Source organism: Cydia pomonella, chromosome 26 (assembly GCF_033807575.1).
Source record: "Cydia pomonella isolate Wapato2018A chromosome 26, ilCydPomo1, whole genome shotgun sequence".
Lineage (NCBI taxonomy): Eukaryota > Metazoa > Arthropoda > Insecta > Lepidoptera > Tortricidae > Cydia > Cydia pomonella.
The window spans coordinates 6,519,759-6,547,091 of record NC_084728.1 but is presented as its reverse complement, the minus strand read 5'-3'; the positions used below and the strand labels follow the sequence as shown (position 1 = coordinate 6,547,091).

The window sequence follows — 27,333 nt, the reverse complement described above, 5'->3', positions numbered from 1 at the left end:
CCAAAAAATTAAACAAAGTCTTCGTGGTCAACGTCTTCGCACACCCGAAGAAGGGGTGGACGCATACACATCGGCCATTTTGGCAACCCCCACCTCAGAGTGGAATAAGTGTTTCCAAAACTGGTTCGAGAGAATGCTAAAGCACAGATTATATAACACAGACCACCTAATCCCATTCTAAAAAAGTGTACCGTCCTAAGTATCTAATACCTGTATCCAATTTTTTAGTTCACAATGAAAAGAAATGTCAAATATCAAATATCGTGGTGAATTCTTCGAAAAATAATAAATGATAATTCACTTCCAAATTGTCTATGGTAAAACAAATATCAAAAGTAAAATCAACACTATCTACTTTCCTTTTTGCACTGAGCATTCTAAAGTCAAACACTTATACCGAGTGCGCCTTGTCCGCATACCACTCTTACGCTCAAGCTTGGTTACGTTACGGTATTATGTTATGGGGTCATAGCAGTGACGCTCATGATCTCCTTATAGCCCAAAAAAAATGTGTCCGCATACTAACTAATATACAACAAACCGACAGTTGCAAGAAACATTTCACCAACTTCCAAATTTTGACTCTCCCCTCTCTCTACATTCTAGAAATTTCAACTTTTGTCCGAAAGAACATAAAATTATTTGAATATTGTAAAAGTGCACGTCGAAATAATAAGCTCTCACCCCCGGAACCAATTTTAGACATCTACAAAAAAGGTCCTTATTTCAGGGCCATCCAGATTTACAATAAACTGCCCAACAAAATTAGAAACAGAAAATTTAAAGTCATTCATATCAAATTTAAAATTATTTATAATGGAGAAGGCATACTACCTATATTCCGTCCAAGAGTTCATGGAAGATAATTTTTTGTTGGAACTACTAATGATATTCCCTTATTGCTATATATATTACATATATTATATATCCTTAATTAACGCCTTGTGTACTTAAATATTAAGTAGAAATAAGTTTAGACAATGTTATTTATATTTAATTAAGAAAATTACATGATTTATACTAGTCCTACTGTTCAGAAACTACCTAGATGTAAGATTATTTGCAATGCCCTAACAGGGTGCCATGTGTTTTCACACTCTTTCTTGTAATGGTTTCGCAATAAAGATTTCTATTCTATTCTATTCAAATAGCACAACTTAAAAGGCAACCCTCGTACCTGTTGCACTAAATACGATTAGGTTGGTCACGTGAAAACACTAAACTTTATCCCTCGGATAAGGTGAATCATATCACCAGGGAGTTTACTTTTTTCCCTACCTATATACCAAATGAATTTCCCTACCCCACCTACTCCTACCTAATACCACCTAGTATATCTATACTTAATCTGCTTGAGAACTAGAAAGACTTAAATTCAATTTAGTTCTAGTACTTAGGTTGCTTGCAATAAAACACAAAATCGCTTGCTTACTAAAAGTTACTTAACTCACATATTGATTCTAAGGCATTGGAGCATATTGAGGAATCCCCTCAGGTTTATCATATCTTTAGATAAGAGGTTTATTGATCAATTTCAATTAAATACTTTATGAATCAGAGATGAGTTTAAACAAATTAACTACTATTAACTCCCGGGTTTGTTTTCTTTAAAATATATTATTCACAGTACATACGTTAAAAATATAATACAAACTTACATGTGTTCATATTAAATTAATAAAAAAATATTGTTACTCAAAACTAATGTTTTTGAAAGTAATCTGATTTTTAAAACCTTACATTTTTAGGCAACCTGATTAACATTTTTTATGCTGAACATATTTACAAGATACATTGGTAATATCTGGGTTAAGATATTTATTGTATTTATGACTGTATTTCTGAATAATTGTTATTGTAAGTAGGTAAGATTAATGACACTTAGCTCAATGATAAGGAGATAGTGCATTGTTTAAATAGGGAACTGATTACAATCCAGCGTCAGTGTGTGGTGAAAATACCTACTTGCTTAAATAGCAACAGGAAGAAAGCAATTTCTATAACTGCGTACTTATAATCATTCAAGATGTACTCAGTGCTACTTGGTAAGTACATATTTTTTATATCCACGTAGGTATTGGATTTGTAAGTCAAACATCGGAGTTCCGTTCCTTAGTCCTAGATTTGGCTAGTGAAGCTAGGAAGTAGATATTTAATTCTGAAATAATACAATTCAATACAATTACAAATAATATGTGATTGCGTAATTTTTTTACGCTATCTTCTAAGATATAATCACCCATCGTACCCCCTGATTAGGTACAGCTTATATGGCTCCTCTACACGATGGGCCATCATACTGGTCTAGGAAGATGGGCCAGCGTGTAGAGAGGGAAGTGGTGTCGGATGGCTTATGGCGCGGCGGGATGGTGATGGGATGGTCACGGTGTCGGTTTTCGTCCGCACATCAAAGGTAGTGGGCCAGCTATGGCACGTAAGCGTTTACACGTGGCCCATTCCATCGCGTGGCCATCTCGCTGGTCCAGCGTAGGGTCATCGAGTACAGGAGCTATTATTATTATTTAGTCCGCTAACTTACGTTTTGTTATATTCAAGTGGTCGAGCTATGAAGCTCAAAAATGGTAACCTTTTTTTCATTTGTAGTTTGCCTCTTTCGTACTCTCAAAATGTTCGAATACGTGATGGCTTTCCTTTTGGATATAGGTATCAATTATTTTTAAACATAAGAGCATTTCACACTGTCCGATCCGGTATCGGATATCAGATAGAAGAAAAGCGGGACTTCAGGTAGGGTAGGACTAGACATTAGGTCTTGTTTACCTAAACTAGTTAAGTCCTTAAAGTAAAGGTTCTGCCCGTGGGGCATTAACATAACCCAACTTTACAGCAATCTTTATTTTACAGTGTCTCTCCTCGCCGCGTCAGCACTCGGCGCAGAATGCCCACCAGAGGGCTCTCCATTCTTCAACATCCCGCATGAGACCGACTGTTCTAAGTTCTACACTTGTGCCCACGGCGTCCCGGTGTTGCAGACCTGCCCTGATGGCACACACTTCAGCCCTATGCACTTGGTAAGTCGGTAGAGATCCCCATTCATACCTTAATGAGACTGTTCCAAGTTCTACATTTGTGCCCATGGCGTCCAGATGCTGCGAACCTGCTCTGGTGGCACATACTTCAGCCCCTATGCACTTGATAAGTTCGTAGGATTCTCAATCAATGGAGTCCCCTTGCTGCAAAACTTTGGTGGCACACACTTAAAAATTAAATACGATAAATAACGGGGAATATTTATTTATTTATCGATTTTTTCTTGTATTACAGGTATGCCAAAACCCTGTGTTCGCCGGCTGCAACAACACTCTCCCAGCGCTCTGTCCGGATTGGAGCCTCCTCCCCAGGCCGCACCCTGACTCCTGCGGCAAGTTCATCGTTTGCCAATATGGCACCGTACACGTGTTCGATTGCCCGGCGGGGTTAGAATTCAACGCTGAACTTCTGGTAAGAGAATGTTTCTATCAGTATCTCTCGAGTGTTGTACCTAGAGCAGGAGTTCCCGACTCCTGATAACACCTGACCCGAGCTGTGCCCGGATTGGAGCCTCCTTCCAAGGCCGCACCCTAACTCTGCAGCAAGTTCATCGTTTGCCAATATGGCACGCTCCATGTGTTCGACTGTCCCGAGGGGTTGGATTTCAACGCTCTACTTCTGGTATATTTATATCCCTACCTCTCTCCATGCCGAGCTGTGTCCAGACTGGAGCCTCCTCCATAGGTCACACCCTGACTCCAGCAGCACGTTCATCGTTTGCCAGTACGGCACCGTCAATGTATTCGACTGTAATGATGGGTTGGAATGCAACGTTTAACTTCGTAACATAATGGTAACGTCCTGTTCATGTGAGTAATGTGGCTGTGGCTCACGGTTACAGTGTTGACAGATAGGTAGAGATCTGCTTTTGATTAGGGACATATAATACGTTTATAGTGGATTAAAAAGTGTTGAGATTAAATAGCGAGACCTAAACTATGCTTGAGAGTTATATTTTAACGCTGAGAGAGAAGGCCGTCTTTATACACACGGGGGCCTTGGGCACTCAGGAATAGGGGGCCCTATTAAAAACCCCGTTGGACTGTAAAAAAAACGACGTTTACGATCTTTCGGGGCCCCCGTGAGGTTCGGGGCCCCGGGCACGTGCCCAGTAGGAAAGAGGGGCCTCCTGAGAGAGAGGTTAACGTTATAACCTCGTGATTGTGTATAACCCTTAAGTATCAAATTAACAGCAAATAGCTTTACTTTTCTGCTTATTGTGCCTTATGGGCGCGAAATACTAAGCACACATAAAGCGACCCTGAACTGCATCGATAATGAATAAAATTTGTTTCAGGAATGCGTATGGCCCACCGAATCTAATTGCAACATTTCACAAGCGTCATCAGAAAAACCTCAAACGGAGTCGTCTCAAGATGGCGATCAACAAAATGGCGGCCAAGAAGATGGCGGATCACAAGTAGGAGGCTGTCAACAAGGAGATCTGTCAAAGCATGAAGATTGCAGCAAGTATAATATTTGCGATGGTGGAGTACAAGTAGCCATGGATTGCCCGGCTGGTTTGCAATGGAACTCTGAACTCTCGGTAAGCATACAATCGATCGGTAGTTTTAGTTGAAGTCTGGTCAGTAATTCTACCTGGCAGGTTTCTGCTACATACATAAAATAAAATAAAAATAAAATAAAATACATTATATATGTATATTTCATATTTGTTAGATGTGTTATTTAGTATATCGTCGTATAATTTTGTCTACTTACATATTAAGACGGTGCTCCGATCTCCATGCCCCATTTATGTATGTATGTATGTATATACTTTATTGTACATAGAAATAAAAACACGAAAAACACAGTTACAGAGTAAATTAAATACAACAAAGGCGAACTTATCCCTGTATGGGATCTCTTCCAGTTAACCTTTGAGGAAATGAGTAAAACAGAAGTAACGGTGAATGAATGACAAACACAAACAAAAGTGTACAATCACTGAAATTAATGAAATGCACGTTTTGAATACACATTGATACAAATATACATAGATAGAAAAATAACCATAAAATAATGCATACATATATATATAAATAAAAATAAATAAATATTCAATATATAATTTTTAACCCTTTGAATTCCACGACTTCCACGCCTGTCGCGTGCGGTGTGACATCGTTAACCTTGTCGGGATGCACGAAAGTTGATATTTGGCTGTACTCGCGCGCTTCAGTTGACGTCTTTGACAGTCAAAGGGTTAAGAAGCTCATTCAAGTTACTTACTCCGTTGTTCATGCTTTCGTAGGTAACGCTTCTTATCAAGGCATTTGCTTACTGTTTAAACAGTAGAATGTGCTTCTAGTTCAGTAGATATTTATTAGCGATTTTCAATATTTACCCCCTGGCCTACTTAAATAACATATTTTCTTACTTTCAGTTTTGCGATTGGCCAGCATCAGCCGGGTGCCAATAAAATAGGCGTTTCTACAAATAATTTAATATCTCCAAAATAAAGAAAAAATACAAAATGACAATATTACACTGTTTTCATTTCCTATTCATCTACTTTAAAAATAGATAAAAGGGTATCATGGAGTAGAAAGGGTATGTAATTATTATAATAGTTCAATTTATTTTTCTAGATATATCATGCCACAAACATCCCTTAGCATTATCCCTTGGCATACTCCTCGGGGGCACTTGGTGCACTCTTCTTATTATACTCTCTTGGGGTCTCTTTTATTCTGTCTTGGGCTTGAACAAGTCTGGGTCAGGGACCGCCTTCTGTTCGAAGGGGTAGTAGGGGTGGTCCTGCCAGAAGCTCGGCCAGACCGTGCGGTAGTTCCTGTTGAAACCACCTGGAAATGAAGCATGTTGTTGGACAAGGAACTCTGTTCCTTGCGAATTAATGTAAAGCGCAGGGAAGAGGGAACTTACTCAGGATCTGCATTTCTTCCGGCGTCAGGGTAAAGTCGAAGATATCGATGTTTTGTTCAATCCTAGGCTTGTTGACTGACTTCGGGATGGGCGCTACACCTGTTTGCACCTACAAGTAAAAATTTGATTAAATTCCCTTCATTAAGAACAGTAACATAACTACTGGTTTCAGTAGTTCTAGGAGCCATGGAAAATATATGAAAGGAAAAAATATCGCAAGACAAGCTAATAAGTTATATAAAAGTATGATGACACTCATAATTCCTTCCGTATCCGTATCGGAGAAGTATCTGTAAAACATTCAGATATTCCCTTCATAACTATATATGTATATGAGTATTATGAGTACAGGTTATTACCTACTATTCTTTTATGCTCATTTATGGTGATCCGACAAAAAAAAGCCAAACTAAAGAACATCAAAACAAAATATCTATCTCTTAAGAGATTATTCCTGACGATGTGGTTTAATTTTAACCTCTTAAAACTTTTTTGAATTAATGCCCTATTTTAAAAATAACACTTACCAAATACCTCAGCACGATTTGCGCTACACTCTTTTTGTATTTAGTGGCAATCGCTTTGAGAGTGGGGTCACTAGCGCGTGGGGGCGGTGGCCCGTTGTCAGCGCTGAATAAAAAGTAATATGTTATAATAAGACGGGGCGATTTTAGACAGCAAGCATTAAGAGTAGCGGATTAGATCTCGCGACAAAACAGCTAGGCGACGGACTGGACGCACGCGGCGCGCGGCGCGGCGAGCCGTCACCGCTGTCGTCCAAAACAGTCTCATTCAAGTCTATACGTTTTGATTGTCTCGCGCGAACCACCGCTCGCGACGCACGCGGCGCCCGGTTTCTAGCAGCACCAAAAAATATATAGACTTCAATGCGACTGTTTTGGACGACAGCGGCGACGGCTTGCCGCTCAGTCCGCAGCGGCGTGTCAGGTCCTACTTTTAGACGCGAGCTGTAGTTATGTACAGTTACTTGCAGAGATAACTGATTTACATCACTAACTATCTCTGCAGCTGACTAAACATATTTCTATTTTAAAAACTATTCGAGGGCTATGTATTTCCTTTACTGCCTACCACTACGCAGCACTACGCAGGTCCACCGATGGACAATTAACAGTGTGGGCGATGGTACCTAAAGTTAGTTTAGTTGCACCAAAGAGTCCTTAGAGGTTTTGAGAGTTTAATGTCAGTAACACATATACAGAAATGACAAATATAATATACTACAACTAATATTCGAAGGAAAAATTGACGGGAAGAGGGGAACCTACCTGAATAGGCTGCCAAACGGCGTGTAAGCCATCACGGCCATGTTATGACGTTGGCAGTATTGGAGGATATCGTTCTGGGCGAGGTTGAGATTCACCTGCAATAAAAAAAAAACTAAAGGATTGTTCGTAAGGATCATCACTAGATGTCGCTGTACCATTTGAATATACATACCGAGCAAGGGTAGAGTATATTTGACACATGTTTTTTTTTTTTATTTGCTGCGTCTTGCTACAGAAATGGTTTTCCAAACTATTGGTACTAGGGTACTTGTTGAAAAAGCTTTCTCCAGGCTGGTATGACAGATTTTATACCTCGATTTGCAGTACCGAGGGTTTGATCTCGCAGTTGGCCAGCAACCGGTCCATCTGGCTGATGTTGAAGTTGGATATTCCGATGGACTTCGCCAGCCCCAGTTTCTTAGTTTGCTCCATTTGTCTCCAGGTGTCTAGGTAGTCTATAACTTCGTATTGTTTGTGGTCCGGCTAGAAAAGTCATTAAAAATAGAAAAAAGAGTTAAGTTTAGTTTTTAGGTTAGGTTAGTATTTTTTTGCTGATCGTTTATGTACTAGCCGTTAAAATAGTGTTATTTTACCTATTTCTGTTTAGGAGCTAACCCTACGGGACTCTTAAATGTTAGGGCAATTGGGTTTACAAATTTTATTGTAACCCTTATAATAGTACATTACGATATACAAGTGCGAAAAATAGGAAATTCGAAACGAGTGGCGATAAATTAAAACACGACCGAAGGGAGTGTTTTAAATCGACACGAGTTGCGAATTACCTATTCGCACATGTATCGTACAACGTTTTACAGTACATATGGCCCTTTAAATGTTCGACACAGTAACGTAATATGCTACTTCTCGCACTAGTGCTATAAAGTAGCCCCATATGTACTGTAAAAGTATTTATCTAGTTTTCTTTACCAGTTGTCGGACATTATATTTGGTCCTTTGCAATAAACAACTGAGCTATCGAAGCATGCTTGACCCTGGTAATTTCCTTGACTTCTTTATTTGCACGCCTTAGGGAGGCGCGTAGTGACATCTACAGTAGAAGTACTTAACTAACTACACCACACTTCATTTCCTTCCATTTTACAATAACTAAAATAAATTGATTAATGAACTCAACTCACGGTGAAAGATACTGGGTTGTGAATCAAGTACAGATCCACATAGCTCATGTTGAGGCGTTCCAGAGACTTTCTCAGTGCTCCCACAACGTCTCTCTTCTCGTTGCTGCCCAACTGAATAATAAATAAATACATATATGTAGTTCTAAATATAAATAGCAAAGAATTTAAATAAAGAAGCTGTTCGTGTCATCCAGGATGACGCGCAAATTTGTCAAACCTAACGTTGCAAGTCAAAGCACGCGTCGTGAATGACAAGATATATATAGGGACCGTGCGCGTTGGAGGGTCTGCCATCTTGTGGCCTGAATCGGAACCATAAACATGCACATGTACACGTCACGTGTTTTCTTGTGCATAGTAGGTTCTGCCATCTTGTGGGCTACATCGGAACAAAAAACATCACATTTACGCCTCGCGCCAAAAATCTGACGGCTCCTGTGCTGCCTCCTACAGTTCATGCACGCTCCCTATAGATGTTTAAAGTTTGTCGTAACAAAATTTTAATGTAGAATGTATATTAGGTATACGATTTTTAAACTTGAATTTTACACCTTGGACACCCCGCCTTAAGACAACATTTAGCATCATAAGTTTGATCGGCTCACTTTCTTTAATCCACCTGTGTGTCAAAAGGACGAACTCTACAAAAGGAAATTCTATCACCATCATTCGCAGTAAATCGGACTTTTTTATCGAGTACAGACAGACGCTACTATTTGCTTGCTTGCTATTGTACTGTATTCGTGCGATTTTCCGCAACTCGACGACTGGCGTCTATTTTGCGTGACATGTGGGGGTGGGCTAGGGCCAGCTTGCCAGCCCAGCTCCTCGAGGAATCCTATCAAACCCTTAATGTTGAATAGGACCTCGGAGAGGCCTCTCGGGGATCCGACATGTTTGGCCCTGTATGGACCGCTACTATACGTATATCTTTTACCTTCGTAACTAGGAACACATGTTCCCTAGGAACTGTCGAGTTCTGGACGCCTCTCCCAACCTGCACTTCGTTGTTGTAAGCCGAGGCTGTATCTAACATCCTAAAATGAACACCAAGTTTATTTAGTTTGCAATCTAAGAATGATTTGAAATATTTAAACTGATAATATTGTGTGACGATATAATACGGGTCATGTCACTTTCGTGGTTAGTTATCTTGTGTTAGTAGATACCTATCTATCATTATGATGGCAATTAAAAAATTAAGAAAGACTATATATTATATAAAACAATATACTATATATAATTTGTAAAGATTTTGTTAGTGGAAACCGTGATCTCCCGAAATGGAATTTCATAGAAAAAGTACCGTTTTTTCGTATTTCGTTAGCATCGCAAAACTATTCTTCCCTCTTAAGTAGGGATGTTTTTTTTCTGGTATCAACTTTATAATATAAGTTGTCGTTAGATATGTCTTTCAAAACGAACAGAGGTCTTTAACAACCATTTTTCCATAATTGATTTCGTCAGGTGACAAGCAAAACTCACTACTTAATTACTAAAAAATGATTGAATCAAAATCAACCTTATTTCAGTACTGGTCTGGTTCGTTATGGCTAGGCTATGAACAATTAGCGAGTTTTGCTTGTCACCTGACGATTGTTCCCTAATTGTACTTCTATATTGTAAATCGAATGATAGTTTTTGCCTACCTGTACCCGGCGTCAAGTGCCCATGACACGGCATTCTCCACCTCCAGGCTTTTTGCTTCCTTCTGTCCATTCTGCGAATACCAAATGTTATAGGTATTATAGGTAATCGTTATTGTAGTTTTTATTTATTTGCCGAAAAGTTCATAGTGTATGTACTACGCCGTATGTACGTCAAAGTGGTGTAAAAACACTTAGCAAAACTTATCGTGAACAAAATTTACGAGTACCTTACCTATCACTTCATTATTCACACACTTATTAATTTCACTTGTAATAAGCGGTATACTTATGTTAATACAGATAAGATGACAATATACTGGTACTGGCACTGGGTACCTACCGGTCGGAAAAATCTTACCTCGTCAAAACCAAGGAAGGTGCCGAGCCCCATAGCGGGCATGGAGTTGCCATCGTTCAGAGGTATTCTGGGGGCTTTGCCGCCATCTTTCTCGTCACATACCTGAAAAACAACACAAACATAGCCAAGTGACTGGGTAACTGGGTTCTGTCTTAAACAATTCTTAAGAAAATATAACCAGGTCCATATAATAAGGTACATAGCTGGTTTGGAAATAGTTTTATGATAGTCGTAAAAAAATAAAATGAAAAATGTTGTAATAATTATTATATTAGTGCGATTATATGAAATTGTACCTACATTATTACTTATATTTGAAATTTAAACTTTTAGAAATATACACAGTTTATCCAAAATTATAATTATCTCTCTTTCTCGTGCTTGGAACAATAGTGTTCGGGTACAGAGCCAGAACTGTAGAGGCCGTTTCGACTTTCGACTATTAAATAAAATGTTAGGGGTAAGTACTACTTATTGTAATTGTAAAACTTACCGCCACAGCGAACAAGCCAGCCAGCGTTAAAAACAACATAGCTATTCGAATACAGAAGCACAACTAATAATCTTACAACATTTATTCTCAGTGTCTGTTTCCTACTATTTATGTTTGGTTAAGTTTTTGTTGTTGTAGCGTGGTGAAGTTCGGATATGTGCTATAATTAAATCAAGTAGGGGCTTTGCACCAATCACTAACCCGGGGTTAACCGGTTAAACCTGGAGTTACCATGGTTACCAGTACGATTTAACACTGGGTTAACGGTTTAACCGGTTAACCCCGAGTTAGAGGGATGGTGCAAGTGGCTAGGTGTACAAAGTAACGGGTCAGTACAGTTGTGAAGACAAGGTACAAAATGCTTTTTATTTCTCATGCTCTAAAATAGGGTCATTGTAGTTCTAAAAAGTGTGCAGAAAGTGATACGTTTCTGCACTAGAGCTTTTCACTTTCCAAGTACGATTTTTTTTTCTTTTTTTTAACGATAAGCTATTGGGATTTGGTTTTAGACGGATTTGTTACACAATTTTCATTCTGATATTTAACTCTCCCTCCCATAAATAACGATACTTTTACCCAAATGGTTAATTGAAACTACCCTCAAGAAATGCTATACAAAATTATACTTAGTCATGTTTTAAGAAACACATGCATATTACTTTCCTCGTATTCGAAATATAGTGAAATAGAGAGAGAAAAATAAAGCGTCTAACTCGGATGTAGGCATGATTTCAGCCTGGGACTGTTGTCGTTCGAACGCAGTGAGATTTACCTCGGCATGGCTTTAACAATCTACTATTTCCACATCGATATGGTACTTGCGTGATTCGCACGCCTGGTGGTAAGCTATCGACGAAGTTATGGCAAACGATCCCAATGCTATCCAGGATTCAAAGCTAAAAAGCGACCTACCTTAGCTTAGTTGAAGATGAAGAAGTTATTATGGTTAACTAATACGGACCGATTGAAGGCTTGGCTGCGTGTGACTGATTTGTAATACTACCTATTATGTATGTTAACGTCGTAAGGCCCAAGGTCCTACCTATAAGACTTATTCAGTACGATGAAATGTAATCATATTCAATTGGAACAGAGTTGCATTTGATTGTTTCGTTCAGTTTTCAAACAAAATAAAATCAACTCTATTCCCTGCATTACTTATATTTAAATTTCAGTGGCAAATTTTGGATTTTTCCTTTGAATGGCTGGGCCTTAGGAGGATATTGAATAAATATTATGGGAAAATAAATCGTTTTAATTCTATAGTATAGTAACATACCTTAGGGTTCCCTCAGAGTAGGGTTCCGTAGTTACTCTTCCGTCACAATAAGCTAAACTGGAGCTTAAAGTATGGTAGATTGTTAACCAAGGGATGAACTGTGGGTGTACGTCTTTTTACTATGAGAAACTTTTTGCGATAACTCAAAAACAGCTAAACTGTTCATATCCGCTATAGTTTTCATTTAATGTCTTTCTTAAGCTCTACTTCCAAGATTTTTTTCATATTTTTTGGACTTATGGTTCAAAAGTTAGAGGGGGGGGACACATTTTTTTTCTTTTGGAGCAATTATCTCCGAATATATTCACTTTATCAAGAAATGTTTGTTGAAGACCCCTATTAGTTTTGAAAGACTTTTCCAACGATATCCCACACTGTAGGTTTGAAGCAAAAAAAAAAATGTTCACCCCCAATTTACGTGTAGGGGAGGTACCCTAAAAAAAATTAAATTTTTAGATTTTATTGCACGACTTTGTCGGCTTTATTGATTTATATATCCATGCCAAATTTCAGCTTTCTAGCACTAACGTCCACGGAGCAACGCCTCGGACAGACTGTTGACTACGGAACCCTAAAAAAGCATTTCAAGGCTAGTAAAATTAAAAGAACATTTTTGTCAAAAATGTTCTCAAATTTAACATATTAATGTATTTAATGATTTAAAATTAGATAGTAATTGTGGTATATATCCGAACGTATCTAATGAAATTCCTCAATATGATGTCCAGAAACAAACATAACATTTACTAAGTTAAAGAAATCAGAACTTTATTACATCTAGTTAAAGTCCATGTACAATGCTAATTTATCTTTGCTTCGTTTGATAAGTTACCGGTTTGGTCACTAGAGTAGTTACTTAATAAAGATATAAGATTATGTTAAACTTGCTAATTATAAAAGGACGTAAGAGCTTAACGTGTTATATTGAAATCTGTCGTTTTGAGTTAAGTATGCAGTTTTCAAGGCTATAGGTATAATTTATGCGCAAGTTTTTCTTAGGATTAAGTTATTAAGGGCAAAACCGCATTATTTATAGCTATAAGTAAATATATAGTTTATTTCAAGTATTCAGTGATGTTATTGACATTTTCTTTGTACCTACCGTCTTTTGTATGTACTTAGCTAAATATTAGGGTAAACTAATACTAATACTTATAGCCACCCTCCGGTAATTCCTTCAATCTTGAATCTCGTTTTAAAGGGAGCATGACTGACTACAAAAAAATAGAGGCCAATAATTGAGCAGTTTACCTTACTTACAGTACAGTCAACCAATTTGATTCCTAGGCCACTATAGAACCATGCCATAATGACTTCTACGACAGTGCTTATTCAGTGATGCGTGTCAAGTATCTAGTAGTTAAAGCGACAAGGTTCTATAGTGGCCTAGTATTCTAATGGGTTGACTGTACCTACCTAAAAATAATAAGTAAGTGGTAATAAAGTCATCTAGTGAAGTTACTACTTACAGTACTTAGGTGACTCCCGGTTCGAGCGCCATCTTGATAGTTACGCCTCGTGATGAATTCCTTTGTTTATTGTTCATTAATATTGTTCAAAGTGTTATATCGATAGCTTATTATACAGTAAACTAATGTGGTAGTGTGCAGTGAATGGAGAATTAATCTGGAAACGCGTTTAACCACCATTTTGGAGTCAAAGGCCGGTAGTCCACGTGCTACTTGTAAAGTCCAGATATCGATTTACAGGAGCCGATAACATCACCGTACACTGTCTTATACTAACCGTACAATTTTAGTCGTATTTAAAGCTCCTATTACCTGGATACTTGCGAATTAATCCCACTGGACTGAAGCCTTAATTTTAAAAGGATGATGTGTATGTTAACGGCACCAATCATGAGACATTTAAGAGAAAGATTGGAGTATTTTTGATATTTCACCAACACCTGTAAAATTTCTACCGCTTCGCTTTATGCGTTAAAAGTTGAATGTCCATTTCGTCCTTTATGTTTTCTATGTATTTAATGAAAGCTACTGCAATTGGTTTCAGTATTATTGACCAATGAAAGATATGGTTTTTTGCTCCAGTCATGGGATGCAAGGCGTCATTAATTTTCAAACTAACAAATATCAATGAAAAATTAAAATGAAGCAGCTCTTTGGCTCTTGTGTATGGTAAAATGTTTACTATAGTATTTTTGTCACATTATGTTTTTTCGTATTTAGGACGTAGGTGTGGGTTGTAAAACTTCTTTTGTATTAACAAATATATTTAACATAAAAATAACACTGTTTACGTATCCTTAAGACCTTCTAGATACAGATAATATACATGATGGCTAGGTTCCTAATCGATATCTTGATTTTTCCCATTCTTCCACGTAAGCAGCGCCTTCGGGATCGCACTGGGGGGAACGTCGTACTTCTCGAAGGGGTAGTTGGAGTGGTTCTGCCAGAACGTCGGTCTGTTCGAGCGGTAGTTGACGTCGAACTTCGCCAGCGTGTCGATCTCCGACTGCGACAGTTCGAAGTCGAAGATGGACGCGTTTTCGACGACACGGCTTGGGGTGACGGTTTTTGGGATGGTGATGATACCGTGTTGGTACTGAAATGAAGAAGAGTGGTATTTAGTTAAACTGCACTGCTGCTAACTGCTGTAATTTAATTTTTTGACCATCCTCAATAGGGGGAAATTCTCCATTATTAGGAATCTTCGTTTTCTTTTATGTATCTTTTCCGATTTCTCGGGGGTGGGTGAAGAGAGTTGAAAAGTTCGCTTTTCGATTTTGTTCATAATTGGTCCATTGTTTATCATGTCAAGTTCTGACGATGGGATCCTGGAGAAATCAGGGAAACGGTTCAAACGTTATGTCAGTTTAGACTGATTTAGGTATTTTTTATGGAGGATACCTTTCGATGAGGTGATGCTGAACAGTCGTTATCCATATGCTCATTGGTTTGACATGATAAACACGGGACATATTTGACGAAGTTCCCAAGTATCGTCTTATTATACTTCATAGCAATAACGATGACGGTGGGATCGACCGTCTTAGGTATCTTGGCATCAGGGGTCAGGGGCAGAACTGCTGGCTCCAAAGCGACAACCTTGATGTTATGTATGAAGGATACTGATCTTCTGGATGGGGTGAGCCCAGATAGATCTCCAGCTTATATATGCATGAGTTTGATGTTTATTTGCAGGCTAAGTACAGATTAACGATGAGCTTACCAGGTATCTCAGTACAACTTATGTGGCAGTCTTGTTGTACTTTTGAGAGGATACTGGTCTCCTGGATGGGATGAGGCCAGATAGATCTCTAGATGGTATTTTACCTCTGGATGGGGTGAGCCCTGATAAATCTTTAGGCTAGCTGGTATACGCACATTGGTTTGAGGTTATAAGCTTACCAAGTATCTAAGGACAACTTGTGTGACAGTCTTGTTGTATTTCTTAGCAATAGCGACGAGTGTTGGGTCGTCTATCTTAGGTCCCTTGGCATCAGGGGCGGCACGGCTGGCGATCATGGCTCCGAATGGCGCCCAGGCGACGACCCTGATGTTTTGGGAGGTGCAGTAGTCGACGAGCTCCTTTTGGCCGAAGGCAAGGTTGAGCTGAGGAGAGTAAGAATAAGTAGGTATAACTTCAAGGGGTGATCGCGGGCTACTAACATAGATAATCAAAAGTCGGCTATCTTTATTTATGTAGCTCGAATGTTGCAAGAGCTGCAGAAATAGAAATTATAGAAATCTTAAAATTTTGAGTGATCTTAATTATGTACCCGTATAAAACACATATGATTCAGGAGAGCTGTTCTTTTTGGGTCTCATATGCCCAAGAAAAAAATCTGATCAAATGAACACACTAAAACGCTAGGTCGTGGTCTGCAGCGCCAGATTAATGAACAAGCAAGTAATTAATTAGTTGCTTAAGGTGCCACAGTTGCGAGGACTCCAAAATCACCATTGATCAGAAATCTTTCGAATCTGATGAACGATCCGGAAGACAGTGGGGCATTTTGTCTACAAACGGCATCAAAATGTCTAAACCGACACAGCTGATCTAATCCAATTGAGATAAAATAGACGTACGGCATTTTAATAGAAATCTTGTATGGAGATATGGACCTGAGGGACCCTTTTCATGATGATGGGGGTCATACCTCGACTTGGTTGGTGACTGGTTTAACGTTGCTGTTGGCGATAAGCCGCTTCAGTTGTTCAACGTTAAAGTTTGAAACGCCAATGGAGCGCGTCAAACCCTTCTTGAGGACGGTCTCGAAACCCCGCCAGGTCTCTAGGTAGTCGATGTTTTGGTCTACGCCTTCTTCCTAAATTTAAATAAACTTATTAGTTATACACACCGAAAGATTTTATGAATGATGTAAAAGGTGCCAGCTGTTGATAGGGTGGGTGCCGGAAATATATGCCAGCCCACCCGTTATATACATTTTTAATCGTCTTAATTTACTGGGGGATAGAGTTTATAATGGCGACCCCATTTAATGATTGCTCCTTCAAATGTTAACAGCTTGGTGCCGTGTGAATTTTAAGATAATTCGTAACAGATCTCTTACCAACGGATTAACTATACTCACATTGAAGGAAAGCGGCCAGTGCACAAGCACTTGGTCCACGTAGTCGAGGCCTAGACGACGGAGAGACCCACGCACAGAGACCTCGACGTCAGCCTCGCGGCTGTACGTCTGCCACACCTGCACACAGTTGATTTACAATTAAATAGATTGGATGCAGCCGAAGGTTGACTGGTTTGCATTTTCTTTTGTGCAATAAAGATTAAATAAATAAATGAGATTTAGGTAGTTCCGCTAACCAAATCGGAAACTGAGTGGAAAGAGTATATTGTTTTTGTGGTATCTGATATTCTCAATAGTAGTAAACTTAACGACTATATTATTTGTCTTCTGGTGTATACTATTAGATTTTACGCTCAACTCAAGCTTGACCTTACCTTGGTGGTGATGAACAGGTCCTCTCTCTTCACAACGCCATCTTTGATCTTCTTCTGTACGATCTGACCGATCTCTGGTTCGATCCTGTAGAGGTGCGCCGTGTCGATGTGGCGGTAGCCCACGTCGATGGCGTACGAGATGCAGTCCACCATCTTGTCCCAGCCGGAGTAGTCGAACTCTTCGTCCTGGAAAAGCACATATTCTTAGTAATATTAGAAACCTGGATAAATACAGTCGTGATACAGAACGTATTATAGTCCCCTAGCAACGTCGCGTGCCTCATTATAGTCATTATTATTGCACATGACAGCGTTTATTATGTATCTCTTGAAGTTCATATTTGATCTGTACCCCTAGTGTAACTTTGAACGACATCATAACGTGACGAACGCGTTTGCGTTAAGTCTCATTTTGTATAGGATTTTGAGTTTCCAAAACGTCCCGCTTGGCGCGCTCTTTCGAAATCCAATACAAAATGAGACTAAACGCAAACGCGTACGTCACGTTTGGAAATCGAATTTATTTACACTAGGGGTACTGATCGGACCTCTTTTGAGGTTGAAACAATCGAATAACCGTTAGAAATTCGAATAAACGTTCCAAATCTTGATTTCGGGCTTAGGGTAACCAGGCCAAAAGCGGGTAGGCCACCTAAAGCGGTTAGTCGCCTATACATCGTTGTATGTAACAGTACTGTGAATGTATGCATGCACCCTAAGAGACCGACCGCCAACGAGTTTTAATTAGGTCCCAGCAATCCGCGCTATTCAGAAGACGCCTGGCTGTATGCCGTTAAAGTTTTGTGGTGTTTTTGTTTAAAAAATCAAGGTAAGTGTTGTCTGATTAGTCGGATATCTTAGCAGATTACTAGTTAACTGTATGATTTAACTAGATTTATCATTTAGATGACATTTATTTAATGCATTTACATCTGTGTCCATATTTCAAAGTTAGGTGTATCTTGTCAATCATAATAAGTAGTTTTAGGCAAAGCGGGTAGGGCAAAGTGGGTAGCCACCCTTACTAAGTTTATATGTAATGTAGCAACACATTTAAATTAATTGTAAGATCTTTAAAATATGTCGAAATGCTGATAATATGACTGTTATTAATAATATAAATAAATAATAAATAAATATTTTAAGACATTATTACACAAATTGACCAAGTCCCACAGTAAGCTCAATAAGGCTTGTGTTGAGGGTACTTAGACAACGATATATATAATATATAAATATTAATAAATACTTAAATACATAGAAAACACCCATGACTCAGGAACAAATATCCATGCTCATCACACGAATAAATGCCCTTACCAGGATTTGAACCCGGGACCATCGGCTTCGCAGGCAGGGTCACTACCCACTGGGCCAAACTGGTAGTCAAAAATATAAGTAGGTAAAATACAATAAAGTAACTTAAAATTGTTAAAGATTCGCGTCGAAACCTCAAAGAAATCAAAATTTCAAAAGGTAGTAGATTGGGACATTCAATGACGTTAAATCTCATTTTATGATACCGTTTGGTAGTGATTATCATTGTTTATGCAACAATTCTGTGATTATATATTTACTTTACATATAAGGTATATAAGTAAAATTTTAAAAATACCCGCTTTGCCCAACCACTACCCGTTTTTCCCAAACCACCAACCCACTTTAGGCCCAAGTCTGGGCAAAGCGAGTTTTAGCAGACCCTTTGCTTTTCTTCGATTGTGTGAAGATTTTAAGTAAAAATTTAAAAAAACGATGTTCTAAATTGAAATTCGATAAATTTCCTAACTAATGACTGCATTTTCGCTACTTTAATACAATAAAATCGTAGATTATTGACGGTTGTTGTTAGCTTACCCGCGTTGGGCCCGCCTACCCTACCTTATACTCTTATAGCGGATGAGCCAGTGTTATAGCTTAGTGTGGTAACCTGCCTAGAAACTGTCGATGCCTAATTAGTAATTGTACTTAATATTATTAGTTAACCTATTTTTGTTTCAGTTTGTTTGTAGTTTTGCAGTGATTTAGTATATATACTGTTATGCTGTACAACTATTTTGGAAATAAATAATAAATAATAATAAATAATGTGTCATAATCCAAGGTGATAAAGTCGGACCAAGCTATCTCTGCATGGCTTTTGCAATGACAAAGTGTGGAAATGCCATCATTAATGGCAAATTTCTATGAAAATATGACATTTATCTAGACTTAAATCGACCGGGATATAAACCGTGATTACCTTGTATATTGTTTTTGAGTTCCCGATATTTCGACGCAGTTACATGCATGCGCACGAATGAGGATAGACCGAGTGCGGTCTACACAACTTTGACTCTCACCCGCTATCTCCAGTTACCCGTGAACAAGATGCGTGTAACTGCGTCGAAATATCGGGAGCTCAAAAACAATATACAAGGTAATCACGGTTTATATCCCGGTCGATTTAAGTCTAGTGAAACTAACAGTGAATCATTCAAAACTGTTATGACGTTCAAAATCGGTGCAAAATTTGCTAAGGCGAACTTTACCTAGGTCTCAAAATATTTGTTAACGTGTCTATCAGAGATCATCATTTTATCATCATGGGTACTTACCTCCGCACGAATTCCAAGCCAGGTGCCGTAACCCAGAGCTGGCATTTGGATGCCATTGTTGAGCGTGAACGAGGGAATGTTGACCTGAAAAACAGAAGAGAAGCATGTGGTTAGGTTCCACAGTCAGGTACAGTCACTATTAGATATATCGGAGCGGCCAAGATGCTCACAAATATCTGAACACGCCTCTATTGTCAAGGCGCTAGAGTGCGTGTTCAGATATTTTTGAGCACCTCGTCAGCTCCGAAATATCTGATGCCGACTGTACCATAGTGGTCTTATTAGATTTAGGTATAAAGTCAGGTGGTTAAGGAAAAAAAACGGACAACAGGAACACTTGTAGGCAGGAGGAGTCCTGATACTTTTAGATGATACTGTTGACTGATACTGTTTATGTTGTCCCGAGCAAAATAAAGCATGTTTCTCTTAACACACCTGACTTTAGACTAATTTATTTCAAAATTACTACTATGTATAAATATGTACTTTTACTGTGGAGGAATTTGATTTCTGTGCCGCTTCGTACAAACAATATGAAAGCCGCTGAGAAAACACGAATAAGTGGAACAGAAATCAAATTCTTTGACCTAAAGAATACGTTCGCGATAGTCGTAAATGTCGTCATTTTTGACTTTGAATATGTAGCAATGCAGCTTTCGACTGAACAATTCGATGGAGTACCTACACAATATACTACCTACTTAGTTTTTCTAGCGTAAGTATTAGGTTTAGGTTACGTAAAGTAGTATAGTAGTATCGTTTTCGTAATAACTACTTATAATATAATCTGTGGTATAGTACAAGGGCCTAGCTAAGCTAAGCTAGGGGGGGGGGGGGGGGGAAGTTCACATCGCCGGAGGCTTAGGCATACATTGTATGGAAAATTTTAGCTCTATGTCCCCTCTCTGCCTGTACCTGCCTACGCCCATGGTCTAAGTAGTCACACAGCTAATTTTAGCTTTATATGAAACAAATATTATTCTAGTAAATTCGGTGCAGCGTAGTTGAATTTAAGGAATTGCCAAATGCAATTTATAGACAAACTGTCAATTAAGATTCAAGTTACAAATCTCCTTAACGCTCCTTTAGGTGCCTAGTCAAGGTGGCAATCGCTTGCGCCATGACAACGAAACCCTTTGTCTCTCTATCACTCTTCCAGTCTAAGAATTTTAACGGGTATTATTACTGGTCACAACACTCTCAACAGACATCTCAAGGTAATGAAAATAAATAGAGACGCGTCCTGTCCACACTGTGGTAAGGAGGAAACTAGCTTTCATGTACTAGCAGAATGTATCATGTACGCGGCACTGCGATATAATACATTCGGTAGAGACTCACTAATAGAAAACGAACTAAAGGACGTCACACTTAAAGATGTCCTTCTGTTCTGCAGGAAAACAAGAAGATTTGAGGAGATTGGTATGGGAATGCCGCCGGGACAGTAACCTGCAGCTCCAACTTCAGGGAACTGGGCTGAATGAACGCAACACGCGATCGACAGCCCGCCTGCTTCCGGCCGGGCGTCCCTACACTACATCTACATTACTCTTCCATATTAGTACGTTTCGTTTCGTTTGCTACGGAGCGTAAACGATTGGCATGTTGGCCTCGCACCCTGAACACAAATTGCTAAAATTTTACGGTAAATAAATTAAATACGGCCTTAACACTGTACTATAAATCTACTTAATACCAATTTTTTATTGCTTATCGTAATATAAAGGAAAAAACTTACTGGGAAAGTAAAATACTCCAGTGCAGAAATGTACCATTTTCTGCGCACTTGTTGTTCTAACAACGACCCACTTTCAGAGTGAGAAATGAAAAATAAATTGAAATTGTGGAATATGTGGAATTGAACGCTGGGTCTCAGGAGTTTATACTGTTGGTTATAAAAAAAAAAGTAAATCCACAGGTATTCAATTATCTTTCTGAGAGCAGTAAATAAGTTCCAACTAACTAAATGTTTCTTGAAAAGTAATTAACCAGTCACTATTTACGATTGGTCGAATACTAAAATCGTGATAAGTAAATATTATGCCAATGTTGTTTGCCATAATTGGCCAAAATGATTTGCCTTTACCTACAAATTGTAAACTTAAATAATAAAATTATCTTCATATCTAAATATAGAAATACATATATTTACAATTATTTACACTACTACAAATATTTAGATATAAAGATAATTTTATTATGTAAGTTTACAAGAGTTACAGAAACATGATAACATTAACCTTAGTTAAAATCAGGCCAAGATAAGTTAGCAGCGATTTTGACAGCCCAGACAGTGGAAGTGTTATTTTAAACGTCAAACTTCTATGAATATTTATCTTGTCAAAAAAGTGCAGGTCGTTTTTCAAGACATGCGTCGCTTAATGACATAATCCGTCGATCTCTTGCCACCATCAATGTGCCTGCTCTTCTTGAGCCGACTGGCATTATCAGGGATGATGGCAAGAGGCCTGATGGGGTGTCCTTGGTTCCTTGGAGCTTGGGACGGATGTTAGTGTGGGATGCTACCTACGTAGACACACTGGCACGGTCTCATCTCCAACGGACTAAGGTAAAAGCGGGCGCAGCGGCGGAAAGCGCCGAAATTTTGAAACGTAATAAATATAAGAGCCTCGGTAGAGAGTACCATTTTGTACCATTTGGCGTTGAAACTCTAGGTCCATGGGGTCCCAGCGCGCACAAGTTTTTTGGAGAAATCGCGAAACGTCTGGTTGACGTAACTGGTGACCGAAGAGCTGGCGGCTTCCTCGCACAACGCAACGTATCACTATTGCGATACAACGAGGAAATGCCGCCAGCATCCTTGGTACAATGCCTCAAGGGCCTATTTTAGATATAAGTAAGCTAGTTATAGTAATCATCTTAACACTTGTACATGCTGGGCTATTAAAATCGTTGCCAACTTAGCTTGGTCTGACTCTACTTATGTTTAAATGTTCATTAGCCGGTTAAATCATTAAATGCACTGGGTACGGCCGGTTAGTTAGTAATTTTATGTTCAAGACGTGCTCCACATAAAAAATATAGGCGTGAAGGATCGACCTCCCGTACAAATTTTGAATTTCGCGCCTTTTCCTACAGACACAGTTGGCTTGCCAGAGTATAATTTGGTCCAACTCTATAAGAAGTTATTAGATCCACACTTGCGAACGGGACCTGATGTCGGGCCCGATGACTCTTGCAAGCTTGCAGGCCTGCAAGTGTAAATATTTTCGACAGCGAAACGTGACGAACGCGTTTGCGTTAAGTGTCATTTTGTATGAGATTTTTGACTTTCCAAAACGTCCCGCTTGGCGCGCTGTTCAAAAACCCATACAAAATGAGACGTTTCGCTATCGACTAAATTTACACTAGGGGTACAGAACATCGTTAACAATATTTGAAATGTAAATAAATACTTTGTCTCGAACTGCAGAAAATATTCAATGTTTGATATTTAAACACTATAACTATTTTATTATTTTTTAGGTTGACTGGAAGAGATCCCTAATAGGGATAAGTTCGCCTTTGTACATTGCCAATTTTTTTTATTGTATCTTTACCTGTCCTTTATGGACAATGAAGAGTTTACATACATGCATATATTTTTTTAATTTAAAATATCGTTAATGTTCTGATATTTCTTGAATCTTAAAACTACTCATCAGTACCCCTAGTGTAAATTTTATCGACATCATAACGTGAAGAACGCGTTTGCGTTAAGTCTTATTTTGTATAGGATTTTGAGTTTCCAAAACGTCCCGCTTGGCGCGCTCTTTCTAAATCCAATACAAAATGAGACTAAACGCAAACGCGTACGTCACGTTTCAAAATCGAATTTATTTACACTAGGGGTACAGAGTCATCAGGCCCCATTCGTAAGTGGCCGGTGACCATCTGGATCTAATAAGTTCTATAATTTATATCTTTTCTCAATTTCTGTATTTTTTTATGTAGCGTGCAATAAACAATTTTATTATTATTATTATAGGTAGCAAGGATCACCCACAGAAGCGAATGTTTGACAGTAGCACAGAATAAATAATAATACAGTAGCAACGACGCGGCATGAGTCTATTTATAAATACGGAACCGGCGACTCGTTCACATAAACACGCCATGGAATCTTGAATCAGGCAATTTAGTTTGCGAATTGATACGACCAGTGAAAAGTTTGTTAATGAAAAACTACGATGTATTTTTACTTGGGTAATTTAAAAATTAAGTGTCTACACTAATAGCTAATCTTTAGGAAATTATAACACTAAAATAATACAAATATGTAAATAGGTAAGTAGGCAGTACATACAAACATGACAGGTAAAAAACAAGTGAAATGGTAAGAAACCATTTGATTTATCTTGATTTTGTAAACATTGGTATAAGTTTAATAAAAAATACATTTATATTAGAATTGGTAAGCGTTTACATTCATAATTTTTCATGTAAGTTTTACCTAGGATTTTTTTGGAATATTTTTCTAGCTTACTTTTACAAAATGTCATTAAAATTAAAACTATACGATCATTTAACTGACACAAACTGTGTTATATAGCTTCAAAATAGGTATTCTTATTTGGCTTTGATACCCAAACGTTACCTAGTTTAAATGAACAATCTTCTTGTAAAAAATTCTTGAAGAATCATAAAGTACCTACATAGGTATGAACCCGTAATTGTGGGGGTGAATAATGTAAGTTACCTTGGCCATGACGCGTCCGCGGTCTCCGGCAGTCGGCTGCAAACTACCGATAGCAGCGATAGCAATACAAATGCGATATGCGGGCACCATTCAGTGTTTGAATGGTAAAATATATAAATCGTACATACGTAAGTAGTTATTATGTAACAAGGGAGATTGTTTGTGAAAAGTGATATAGTACATTGTGACGAGAAAGAAGTGAAATTTTGGATACGAGGGTGGTAATTCCCGACAGTCGCAGACTGGAGGGAATTAAAGACCCGAGTTTGCAATATGTTTACCCCCGGAGTAACATACAATGTTTTTCATCACACTTGCGAAGAAAAAGCTAAATTTTAAACGAAATAATTCGTAAATATCAAACATTCGTCCACCATTTTGAAATTTCTTAACAGGTTAGCATCGAGGGCACAGACCTATTGGGCATTCAGCCATGATTAAAAAAATTATGTAAAAAGATTTTAAACGGCTGTTAAATTAATCAAATTATTTAATTTTAAACATAAATAAAAATATTTAATTATAAATGTCAGTATTTTAAAAGTAAAACTCATTTATGCTACTTGGTTTGTATAAATAAGTGACATAATAAAAAAAAAGCCTTCAGTACAAGTGTGATGAAAAATCGATAATCGTTAAAGATACGGAGAGTTGTAACACGCGGTCATACACTTGCTGTCATGTATTTAGATTCTCAATTTTGAGCACTTTAGCACTGTATTAATTAATATCATGTTTTACTGTGACGTCACAGCCGAAATTTAGCTATGAGAAACGATTCAACTCAAAATTCAAAATTCAAATTCAAAATTCAAAAATTTATTCTGCAAGTAGGCCTCAAGGGCTCTTTTACAAGTCAATACAACATTTATAGTATCATCATATAGTGACATGAAAAATACATAACAACATTTTATAAATACAACAGCCAATACCTGGGTAAACATTACATTATAATAATCTTAAAATAAATAATTACTACAATACAATAGAGATGTATAGTCTCTATGGTTAAAAACACATTAAATCTGGAGATGTAAAAGGTCCCCAATGTCAGAGTACTAATACTAATAAAATTTGGAGGTGTAAAGTCTCTCCAAGTGTCAAAATAAAATTTATACTAAATAAATAAACCGCGTCTGCCTCGCTCATACTAGATTTTAAATCTGCGGTCTCCCTCGCTCACTCCCCGGTCCCCCGCGAACCACGCCTATAATCATAAATCGATTAACATGAATGACATCGATTTTCTGACATGATAACGACGGATGAATGATCTGATAAATGATCACCTTTTTCCCTTCAATGAAACTGTTTTCAAAATGTATGGAACAAATAGGTAGTGTATTGTCGGGAATCAGTCTTTCAATCCCGTGTTCCCGTAACTGCAATCCGTTTACCTTTTACGACTGGATCATGTGGGAAACTAGAATACCTAATGAAAGTTTTTTTTTAATACAATAGAAATTTATAAACATACTAAACGTATAAAGATATATAAGTATATGTTCAAAGTACCCTCCTTTTTTTAAGATGTGTAAAATGAAGACATGAGTGTGTTTTTATCAATAACTAATAAATTGTTTTTTTTTTTTAATAGTTAATATCATTCGTCTGTCCGATATAGATTAAAATCGATTATTGATATATGTTGTAGAACGAATAATACTAGTCGTTAAATTTGACAGACGAATGATAAATGACCTGTACCACGAAGTCGAAGCGATGCGAGACCGTATCACTTGTTCCGATTTTCATCGTCTCTTGACCGTAAGAGATAACAGGGAAGAGAGAACAAAATAAGAATATATAAAACAAAATATAAGAAACTAGATATGGAAATAGATTTAAAAGTCAAAAAAATATAACATATAGCTACTAGTAAATAGCTAATTATAATTGAAAATATTGAAAATTAACCATTACAAATTGAACCGTAAATCGGCAATCATCCGTTACGCCAGCCTATGATTCATCATCTCACAATACTCTTCAAGCATTCACGCGCACGGTACCACGGTACACACATGTGTTAGCGATATCTAACGACAGCATTGCACAAAGTTCAAATCACTGATGAAAGCGCCATCTCGATTTCATACTTTAAACTACGCAATACACGCCAACTATCATTCAGATCAACTCAAGCTAGCTTTCGTTGTAGTACTGCTATTCGCCTCTAGATGGCGCTTAAATAAACATTATTCTGTACAGTGTCCTGTTGCATCTATTACCCGTTAGATGGCAGCATCAACATCATCCATAGAGATTTTATCGTGAAAATTGTATTTGTATTCTAGATCCATATCAGAGCGTTCAGCAAAACGATGTTCTGTTGCAAATAAGATCGATACGTATCATTAACTTTGACGTACGGTCTTCATTATGGCCGCTAGGTTGGCATTATGTGTTTTTCAGTTCTTTTTATCTAGTTTTAATAGAGTTAGCGTAGTAATTGTTTTAGAAGCGTGTTAGTATCGCGTGATCTTGTGATTGATGGTTATAATAAACTGTATCGGCTCATTAGTGGTTAAGTTGATACGTTATTATGCGGGTACTTAGTTGAGAACGAGTGAGATTACGACGGCTTGAAAACGTTACAAAATGGTTTTCAGCGGGTTCTTAAAGAACACGATAAATAAATAATAGCGGTATATTGTGCAACTAAACCACTTCAACAAATAATTTAGGTTTTTAATTCTGGTTTGGTACCGATTGTGATTACTTTGATCGTTAATTGTACAATTTAAAAAAAGAATTTATATAGTCAAAGCGCAAAGTGTAGTTTGTCAAGTCTGTCAAAAAATATTAATTAATACAACATTACAAACCGAATAGGCAGGTACATATTTACGTAGGTAGTATCTAAATATATTTTAAAGATAATTAACTTATGAGGTTTGTTACAACTGTAAGTACCTAGTCTCCAGTCATTTTAAAACGACTAGTTAGATT

At 37.9% G+C, this 27,333-nt stretch overlaps 2 protein-coding genes across 2 annotated transcripts; one reads left to right on the top strand and one right to left on the bottom strand.

Annotated features, from left to right (window-relative positions):
- The first annotated feature begins 1,891 nt into the window (after positions 1-1,891).
- Positions 1,892-5,539, top strand: LOC133531962 (peritrophin-1-like). Its single transcript, XM_061870416.1, has 5 exons — positions 1,892-2,045; positions 2,866-3,032; positions 3,286-3,462; positions 4,349-4,597; positions 5,441-5,539. The coding sequence occupies exons 1-5, from the start codon at positions 2,027-2,029 to the stop codon at positions 5,474-5,476; spliced, it is 648 nt and encodes a 215-aa protein (XP_061726400.1). The 5' UTR covers positions 1,892-2,026; the 3' UTR covers positions 5,477-5,539.
- On the bottom strand, positions 5,485-24,456 carry LOC133531838 (uncharacterized). Its single transcript, XM_061870229.1, has 17 exons — positions 24,379-24,456; positions 19,680-19,763; positions 17,086-17,271; positions 16,712-16,828; positions 16,277-16,444; positions 15,525-15,728; positions 14,464-14,718; positions 10,872-10,934; positions 10,379-10,480; positions 10,021-10,091; positions 9,309-9,408; positions 8,372-8,482; positions 7,542-7,712; positions 7,230-7,324; positions 6,468-6,570; positions 5,941-6,049; positions 5,485-5,861 (listed from the first exon to the last, which is right to left on the bottom strand). The coding sequence occupies exons 1-17, from the start codon at positions 24,385-24,387 to the stop codon at positions 5,743-5,745; spliced, it is 2,067 nt and encodes a 688-aa protein (XP_061726213.1). The 5' UTR covers positions 24,388-24,456; the 3' UTR covers positions 5,485-5,742.
- Between the last annotated feature and the right edge of the window lie 2,877 nt (positions 24,457-27,333).